Raw genomic sequence first — 10,246 nt, forward strand, 5'->3', positions numbered from 1 at the left:
GTACATGCAGCTGTGCTTGACTTTTTACATGGGTGCTGGAGACTAGAACTTGTCTTCCTGTCTTGCAGTCGGGTGCTGTTGGGCACTGAGTCATCCTTCAGCCCCTCCCTGAGCTGACACTGTCCGCCTCTGTGCGTGTGGGTGCAAGGCACGCCTGCAGTGTTGGTCTGTGACATACTTCTTCTGTCTAGCACCACACCCTCAGGGCTTGTCTGTATTTTAGGCCCAAAGGTCAAAGTTGCCCCACTTTTCCAGGTTGAACAGCTGTCTTTTGCACAGCTGGGCCATCTGTTTGCATGGCCTGGGCTATTTCTGCCCCTTGGCTGTCCTGAGCAGTGGGTGCTGTGAACACTGATGCACATGTCTCTTCCTTGGGGCCTGGCTACCGTTCTCTGAGGGTATGTCACACTAGGCTTGCCAGGTTGTAGGGTAAGGCTGGCTTTTGATTTTCTAATGACCTGTGTCTGTTAACCATAGTGATGGCATTTTAAAAAACCTTACCGGGGGTTGGGGATTTAGCTCAGTGGTAGAGCACTTGCCTAGCAAGCTCAAGGCCCTGCAAGGCCCTGGGTTCGGTCCCCAGCTCCGGAAAAAAAAAAAAGAAAAAAAAAAAAACAAAAAAACTTACCATCTCCAGTGCACAGGATAGCCTCTCTGTGTTGCCACCACCCCTTGTTATTGTCCTGTGCGTGTGCATATGCGTGTGCATGTACGTGCGTGCGTGCGTGCGTGTGTGTGTGTTCAAGGCTCAGCTCAGCCATACAAGGCTTGCAGATGTTAACTGCTGGCTTTGCCTCTCATCCCTCGAACATAAAACCACACAATCCCATGATTCTTATACTCACGGGTTCACATACCGACCACTGTGTTGACTGGGGGGTGTTCTCATCAGTCCCTAAAACCCCTGTGTCCATTTGCAGTCATTACCACTTATTCCAAAGTCTCACCCCGACTTCCAAATACCACCATCTTACTTCCTGTCTGTGGCTTGGCTGCTTCTGGGCACTCGGCGTAAGTGAGGTCAGCCAGCAGGGCCTTCTGTGTTAGCGGCTTCAGCACCACCTCTCACAGGCCGTGGCCAGGTGGCACACACTGAGACGTCCCTCCTTGTCGCCATGGTAAGAATTCCTCTACATGGTTGGCAGGCATTTGGGGCGTTCTGAGTGCTGCTGTGGACATGTGTGTCTAGTCGTTCTGGGGCACAGGTCTTTCTGTTGTTCTTGGCCATCTGCCTTCGAGTGGAATTCTTGGGTTGAACAGCAACCCAGTTCAGCATCCTGAGGCAGCACCACCAGCCTGCTTCCTAAAGAGCCACTTCCCCTGTTACTCCCAGCTGTGGGGGTCTAACTTATCACATGTCCTCCGTGGTACTGAATATTATGGTCTTTGTTTTACCTTACTTATTTGTTTTTGCTTGTTCACTAAGCAAAAAGAGACAATGCCATTCAGGGAATAACGGTTCACAATGTCTCGGGTTCCCTAGCAAAGGGGGGAGCTGAGCTGGATACAGGGTGGGCGAGTCGCTGGGAGGCCTACAGGTGTAGCCTTCCCCATGCTCCTCTCTGACCCTCATGGTGGCCCTCTGACTCAAAGCTCCAGGGAGTTTCTGCCATCAGCCATCCTGTCCAGCCTCCTCACCCCACTCCCGCCTCCCCACCCCACCCAACCCCCGTTCCAGGGCTGTGTACCTGTTCCCTTCTCTAAGATGATCTCCATCTGCCTGGCTGCAGGGAAGGCCTATGAGATCACCTATGTGAGGCTAAAGTTCCACACCAGCCGCCCCGAGAGCTTTGCCATCTACAAGCGCACGCACACGGGTGGCCCCTGGGAGCCCTACCAATACTACAGTGCCTCCTGCCAGAAAACCTATGGCCATCCTGAGGGCCACTACCTGCGACCTGGTGAAGATGAGAGGGTGGCTTTCTGCACCTCTGAGTTCAGCGACATCTCCCCCCTGAATGGGGGCAACGTGGCCTTCTCCACTCTGGAGGGCCGTCCCAGTGCCTACAACTTTGAGGAGAGCCCTGTGCTGCAGGTAAGTGGATGGCAGGGCCTGGGGGATGGGGATGGGGGATGGGTGGGGAATGGGATGGGACGTGTGTCAGGGAACAGTAAACAAACCAGCAGAGCTAAGGACCTGAGAGATCTTCCAGCAGAGATACCCTCAACCCTAAAATCCTGCCATCTTTTGTGGATGCCCGGTTTATTTTTATTTTTAAATGTAATGAATTTATTTAATTTTTCAAGAAAGGATTTCTCTGTGTAGCCCGAGGCTCACAGAACTCACTCTATGGACCAGGGCTGGCCTCCAACTGAAGGAGATCTTCCTGGCTCAGCCTCCTGAGTGCTGGAATTGAAGGTGTGTAACACCACTGCCCAGCCATTTCTAATTTTTTTGTTTGTTTATGTATCATTTCAATAAACAGAAGCAGAAAGGGCCCCAGGGCAGCCTGCAGTCCGCCTGGTTTCCCCAGCGCCCAGGTGGCTGACTGCCTAAGGGGAAATGTGTTCAGAGACCCCCTTCTCTGTCCTTGGTTGCATACTCACAATACTTGCACTGACGAGTCACTTGAGTGCCCACCCAGGCCTTGGCTCCCTGGTCCGCAGAGGCCTCAGCATCTCCCAGGGGCCCTCTGAGGACCCAGAGCCCCAGGCTGCAGTAAGCATCGGAGATAACATGCTTGTTTGGCACGCATAGGACCCTAAGTTTGACCCCAGCATCACAAACAAGAAACGCAGGGGTTCTAAACTTGCATGGCTCAGTGGGCAGAGTGCTTGCCTCGCACAAATGAAGCCCTGGGTTCCGTCCCCAAGACCTCATAAACTGGGTGTGGTGGGGCACACTTGTGTAATGCTAGCACATCGGAAGTGGAGACAGAAGGATTGGGAATTCAGGGCCCATCCAGGGCTACTTGTGAGTCTGAGGCCAGTCTGGGATGAAGGCAATCCTGTCAGAGGAAGAATAAAAGGGAAAAGGAGGAGGGAGAGAGGAGGAAGAAGAGGGTGAGGAGGAGGAGGAGGGAAGGGAGGAGGGAGAAGGTGGACTCCAGCCTTACCTCAACCTCTCACAGTCAGGCCTGCCTTCAACAGAACTCTGAAAGCACAGTGACCTTTGCAAATCCCAGCCCCAGGTGACTTGGAGAGTGACAGGGACCCGCCGTCTCCATGCTGCACAGAGTTCTCAGGACTGAGTCCTGCTGGGGTGAGGAGCAACTATGCCAGGAGCTCATTCTCCATCCTGACGGCCTGATTGCTAAGCCAGGGGCTCCTGGGTTGAATTAAAACGTTGATTAATATTCAGCCGGAGCCGCCTCTGATTATAACAGCAGGCGGATGGAAATGTCACTCTCCACGTGCATCCCCCCACTTCCTCACCACGCGCTTCCACGGAGAAGCTGCTCATCCAGCCTGTGATCAGCAAGAATCTATCAAGGGTCTGCTATGTGCCAGGCAGAACCCAGGGGCTCTGGCTTGTGGGGCTCATGTTCCGGGAGTGTCAATCCTCTGCCTGTGAGGAGCTACCGGGAGAAAGCGGAGCTGGGGAGAAGGCAGGTGACCCGCACACCAGGGTCTCAGACAAGCTGCCTCAGCCCTGTGTACACACACACACACACACACACACACACACTCACTTACTCACACACACACACCATACACACACACTCATTCACTCACACACACACGCACACACACACTCATTCACTCACACACACACACCATACACACACTCATTCACTCACACACACACGCACACACACACTCATTCACTCACACACACGCACACACACTCATTCACACACATACACACACTCATTCACTCACTCACACTCACTTACACACACAACATACATACACACACTCATTCACTCACACACACACGCACACACACTCATTTACTCACACACACGCACACACACACTCATTCACACACACACACACACACATACACACGTCTGTGCTGATGCCTGGCCCCACACACAGTAGTTGACATTACCACCCTCCTCCTCCTCCTCACACCCACAGGGGAGCTACTAACCTGGCTGCATTTTACACATGGGGAAACAAAGGCTCCAAGACCTTGGGCCTTGTCACCAGAATTGCCAGCAGCCCCAAGATTGGCCCAGGTCCCCTAATTCCTGTCCTGCCCTCAGGATTTGTCTCAGCCAGCTTGTTCCTGTGCCCCAGGACCACCCCCACTTTCCAAGGACCAGGGGGCAGGATTTCTCAGTGGAGCAGGTCAAGAGCACTTGGTGATGGTGTCCCTGTTTCCTTTCCAAGGAGTGGGTTACCAGCACCGATCTCCTGATCTCTCTGGATCGTCTCAACACGTTTGGGGATGACATCTTCAAGGACCCCAGAGTGCTCCAGTCTTACTACTACGCTGTGTCTGACTTCTCTGTGGGTGGCAGGTAGGCTGGAAGCAAGGCACAGGATGGGTGCAGGGGGTGTGGGGGGTAGGGAACAGTCTCCGTACCTCAGGTCTGAGAGCCACAGAGCAGCTGCTAGTAAGGTACCTGCAGTGATCCAGATGAGGAATGAACAGGATCCTCCCAATACCTGCAGTTGAGGCCCTTGCTGCTGGCTTCCTTCTGCCTCCACAGACCACCCCCAACATCTTCCCACCAGGAAAGAGAGGGGAAAATGAATCCCAATGAACCTCAGGCCTGGGGCATAGCAGACATGAATCCGGTGCTCTCGATAAACACATTAGTGTGCCCCTGTGTGCCCATGGCCTGAGTCAGCTCTGCAGAACAAATCGTGGGGATGCACGGGGCAGCAGTCTGGGCAGAAGCCTCCGTGAGTTAGCCTTGAAGGAGGAGAAGACTGTGAGGTTGGAGTAAGGGCAGACATGGGGCCATGGGCAGAGCTCATTCTCATCTCACCAACACTGGGGAGCAGCTGAAAGCCTCCGATTGTTAAAACACTGAGACAAAATGTCCAACAGACGCACCTTAAGGAAGGAAAGATTTTGGCTCACCGAAGTATAGTTTGAGGGTCCAGCAGCATGACGGCAGCAAGTGAGTCAGAGAGAGAGAGGAATGCTGAGAAGGAGCTTGCCTGCTCCTTGTTATCCACCCCAGGACCCCAGTCAATGGCTTGATACCGCCCACGCTCAGGCTGGGTTCTCAGAGGTTTATCTCCTAAGTGATTCTAGATCCCGTCTGGTGGACAGTATGAGCCATCCAGCCTTGGTACAGCAATGTGGGACAAGGTGAGGAGAGCAAGAGAGCAGTAAGTGGATGAGGCTTTAGCTCAAGTGACAGGCGGTGGATATGGATGGGCAGTGAGGATGGCTTCCAGATGCTGGGCACCCACCCTTCAGAGGTGCTTGGTTGGGCAATGTTAAAGATGGAGAAGGTGGGGAGGAACTTGTGCTCAATAACCAGCAGTTCCACGGAAGACAATGTGTGAAGGGACTTGAGGGGACGCAGGCGAGACGTTCCAGATGACCCACCCACACATTGTAAGTCCGGTCAGACCTCCCAGCAGGACTCCAAAATGGTCTGACCTCTATCTGCTGTGCCTGCAGTGAGGGGCTGCAGGCCAGAGAGCATCTGGGTTCCAGCTGCAGGACCCAAACCACCCTGGGTCCCACAGCTGGCTGTGAAGGCTACTCTCAGGAAAGAACGGCACCTTCCCTGGGGTCAGAAGGATTCATGGGTGAGCGGGAGCTTGCAGCATCCTCTCAGGGAAGGAGTACACACTCCCATGACCACCATCTTCCAAGACTGACTGATGCTGACTCATCCTTACCAGCAGTAGCGGGGTGTTGCTGCCTACCCTAATCCTGTGAACAAATAGTACCAAAACCTCTGTTCCCAAATTGGAGATGGGGTCCTGGCAATGGGCAGTGTCTGCTGCCACAAAATACTCCCACCTCCAGAGACACTCCCACCTCCAGAGGCACTCCCACCTCCAGAGACACTCCCACCTCCAGAGACACTCCCACCTCCAGAGGCACTCCCACCTCCAGAGGCACTCCCACCTCCAGAGGCACTCCCACCTCCAGAGGCACTCCCACCTCCAGAGGCACTCCCACCTCCAGAGGCACTCCCACCTCCAGAGGCACTCCCACCTCCAAAGACACTAGAGGTCTGGAGCTCTTTGCTGTGTCTGGGAGCATCTCAGAGCAAGGCAGGAGCATGAGGCCACCATGGGCTCTAAACCACCCGTGATGGTAGCCACGCAAAATCAATCTCTACCCAGAACTCCTCATTGCCCACCTCCCAAAGCATGTCTTTGTTTTTTGTGGAGTTCACATATCTCTTGACCTTGTGGGTGTCATGAGAATTCAGGCTCAGGGCTCAGACTCCAGGGACTACTTGGGAGCTTCCCCCTAAATAGAACACTACTTTCTTGCTCTTTTTGACACAACTGCAGAATTACCCGAGGTGACCCCAGCCCTAGAAGGACTGAGCCTGTGACCTCTTGCCCTCCCTGACCCAGAAAACTGAATTGACTTCTCCCTCAGTCCCAAGTTCCCCCACCCCTGATTTGGGACCGTGCCCAGGCAGAGACCTTCTTGGCAGCCATTTACTAGTTGGCAGCCATGGACAGTCTTCCAGGACTCAGTTTCTTAATTGGCTCAAAGCTAGCGCCAGGAGACTGGTGCAGACAGGAGTGCTGGTTAGCTAGCATTTTGTCAAAAAGACACAACACGGCTTGAGTCTTTTGGAAAGAGGACCCCTCAACTGAAAAAAACATCTCCACCTGTCTGGCCTGTAGGCGAGGCAAGCGTTTGAGACTTTTTAAATGATTGACATGGGATTATCCAGCCCACTGTGGGCGGTGCCAGCCCTGGGCAGGTGGTCCTGGGTTATAGAAGGAAGCAGGCTGAGGAAGCCATGGGGAGCAAGCCAGTAAGCAGCAGTCCTTTATGGTCTCTGCATCAGCTCCTGCCTCTAGGCTCCTGCCTTCGTTCCTGACCTGACTTCCTTTCATAATGAACTGTAGTGGAGATGTGTAAGAGGAAAAAACTTGCTTTGGTCTTGGTGTTTATCACAGCAATAGGGACAAGATTCATTCCATAAATATTTGGGAGTCCCAGGGTGCTACTTATCGCACCCGTGGGTATGTAGTCAGGGCTCAGGGACGCTCACAATTGCACTGCCATAGAGAGGCACCCCTTAGTGTCTGTGGCAGCTGTCTCCAGGCCCCCTCTTCCCGGTGTTCTCCTCAGGTGCAAATGCAATGGTCACGCCAGTGCGTGCGGGCCCAACGAGGCTGGTCAGCTGGCTTGTCACTGCCAGCACAACACCACGGGAGTGGACTGTGAGCGTTGTCTACCCTTCTTCCAGGACCGTCCGTGGGCCCGCGGCACCGCAGAGGATGCCAACGAGTGTCTGCGTGAGTGTTCCTCAGGCAGAGGGCCCTAGGGCTAATGATACTGGCTGAGGAACAATCCTCCAAACCTCACAGTGGGGGACTGCTCCTGGGTGGGCCTGGCATGCAGTGTGGGGTCCTTAGCTGTGCAGGAGAGACGAAGGGATGCTTGAACCTCAGCCCTCCCTCACATGTCATTCCAGAGTCCACCCAGAGAGGCGCCTATGGTTGGAGGGCGGGAAGGTCCCCAAACTCCACTTAACCCTTTGTTTTAACTGTTCCAACCCTGGCAGCTAATGAAATCCAGTCTTCCACCCCCACCCACAAGGTTCTGCCCCGCCCACTCCAGCCTTTCTCACAGTCCCCGGCTGTCCCCCAGCAGTCCTTTGATGTTTCAGCTGTGTGTGGTGTGGCTCTGTCTGCTTAACCTCAAAGACGCACTGGTGAAGGGAGGAAGGGGCCCTGGAACCTTCTATGGGGACGGTGGAGAGGGAGGAGCCTTCCCAGTGTCTGTGCCAGCCACCCCAGCATCCCACTTTCCCTGGTCCAGGCCCATCTCTCTTCACTGCGTGGTGCCTGGAGCTGGGCACAGAATTCCACACACGGCCCTGTATCTGACCTCCTGGGCTCGGGCCATGGCCCTGCCAGAGCTGGGGTGTGGAGGAGACAGCTTTTTTCTGTCTGCAGGAGCTGCCCCAGGGCCCAACACAGTCCTTATGAGTTCCTCTTGGCTTGCTGGTCTGCCTTCCCTGGGGAAGGGATGCTGGCTCCCTTGGGCTGAGTCTGTGCCTGTCTCTTCAGGGTGGGTGGCTGAGAACTAGACTGCCCCTCTGCCTTACTCACACGGTTAAAGTTCTCCCCTCACAGACAGCAGCCTGAAAGATGTGACTTCATGCCTGACCTTTCACCCCTGACTCCCGGCTCCTTCCCCTTTACATCTCTCTAACAATCCCTCTTCTCCTTCTCTGCAACCCTCTCCTCTGGTGCCTGCAGTCTCCTGTTTCCAGCTTCCACAGAAGGGTCTGCAAAGAGTGCAAATTCAGTTCCACCCCTCCCCTAGTGACACGCCCCCTACCCCAGCATCCTCCCCAGGCTCCCAGCCTCCTGGCAGCAATCGTCTGGGTATCACACATCGGTTACCTCACACTGTCCCCTGCCTGTCCATCACGAGGCACGCTGCTCCAGCATACACACACCAAGCAGACAATGCTCCCCAGGCCCAGATGTCTCCCCCCACTAGGAAACACCTTCTGCTCCATCCTCTCGCTCTTCTAACACACCCTTCTGCCCCTGTCCAGGACAACGTTGTTCTGAAGTATTTATTAATGTAGCCCACCTAGTTCTTAAAGAGTGTCCTGTTTGGGACACCAGATGGCAGGGCTCTGTGTTCTGGGTCAAGCTGAGCCTGGACTCTGGCCCTTCCCGTTAGTTACTTGTCTCGTTGCTATGACAAAATGCTCCACAAAGTGGGATATGAAAGGAAAGGTTTGTTTGGGCTCATAGCTTAAAGGTACGGTCTCCTCCTGGTGGGGACACCATGATGGCAGGGAAATGAAGCAAGGTCACATCACATCTGCAGCCAGGAGAAGCAGGAAGAGATGAATGATTACACACACACACACACACACACACACACACACACACACACACACATACATATAGTATATATATTACACCGTAGCTGATGAGGGCATCAGATCCCATTAAAGATGGTTGTGAGCCACTGTGTGGTTGCTGGGAACTGAACTTAGGACCCCTGGAAGAGCAGACAGTCCTCTTAACCTCTGAGCCACTTCTCCAGCTCCCAGTGCCATCCATTTTTAATGGGTCTTGCCACCTCAACCTACTGTAGAAACTGCCGAAAGGTTTGTGTCCTAGGTGACCCTAGCTCCTGTCAGGTTGACAAGATGAACCAAGCACACCCATCTTGAAGATGCCTGCTCCAGAGAGCACAGCCTCTCAGACCTAGCAGAGCCCATCCCTCATACACACAACCGTCCATCTCTCCCAGCCTGCAACTGTAGTGGGCACTCTGAGGAGTGCACGTTTGACAGGGAGCTCTATCGGAGCACGGGCCATGGTGGGCACTGCCAGCGCTGCCGAGACCACACAGCTGGGCCACATTGTGAGCATTGTGAGAAGAACTATTACAGATGGGACCCGAAGACACCATGCCAACCCTGTGACTGCCACCCAGCAGGTGAGTGGTCCCCACTCCTCCCTTCCTCAACTCCTTCCCTCAACTCCTCCCACCTCCACTGCCCTGTGTCCCTCTAGGCTCCCTGAGTCTCCAGTGTGACAACTCGGGCACCTGTCCCTGCAAGCTGACGGTGACTGGCTGGAAGTGTGATCGCTGCCTGCCTGGATTCCACTCACTCAGTGAGGGCGGCTGCAGGTGAGGCTGTACGGCCTGGTGGTCTGTGTCAGCCATGCTGTGTGTTTATGCCAAGTAAGACACAGAAGGGATGGAATCCTAGTTGTCCTCACCTTTAGAGCCTCACCTGATGTAACCTCACCCTGGAGCTACAGGACCCCAGCCTCATGAGAGATAAAGCTGCCACCACAGGAAGAAGTAACCAGCCCACTGGGGTGGGGTAAGGGTGGGGAAGACCTGGGAGGCCCACTTGCTATTGAGAGGGGCAGAGCCCCAGGTTGAACCTGAGACCTGATGAGCAAGGGACACAAGACACACTAAGTAGGAAGTACGGCTAAGGCTCAGGCAAGTTGAGACTCAGGTCTGGAAGAAGGGTCTAGTGCAGTGGTGGTTATGGGGAGCTGAAAGAGGCTGTGACCAGAGAGGCCAAGGCAGGTGTCTGTGTCAGAGGCTGGGGAGGCTTTGGAAGGAGCCCGGCTGGTCCTGAAGAGGAAGGAAGGAGATGAGCAGATTTCAGAGCCCAAGCCTGTGGTGACAGAAGACTGAGGA

General features: G+C 54.4%; 1 protein-coding gene across 1 annotated transcript in view; it reads left to right on the top strand.

The window, feature by feature from the left end:
- Positions 1 to 10,246, top strand: part of Lamc3 (laminin subunit gamma 3) — a 61,472-nt gene that overhangs the window by 9,499 nt on the left and 41,727 nt on the right. Inside the window, 5 exon segments of the mRNA NM_001107830.1 lie at positions 1,731 to 2,035; positions 4,279 to 4,409; positions 7,181 to 7,347; positions 9,335 to 9,523; positions 9,601 to 9,718. Of these exon segments, the coding sequence (NP_001101300.1) occupies positions 1,731 to 2,035; positions 4,279 to 4,409; positions 7,181 to 7,347; positions 9,335 to 9,523; positions 9,601 to 9,718 (910 nt within the window).

Source organism: Rattus norvegicus, chromosome 3 (genome assembly GCF_036323735.1).
Source record: "Rattus norvegicus strain BN/NHsdMcwi chromosome 3, GRCr8, whole genome shotgun sequence".
Taxonomy (NCBI): domain Eukaryota; kingdom Metazoa; phylum Chordata; class Mammalia; order Rodentia; family Muridae; genus Rattus; species Rattus norvegicus.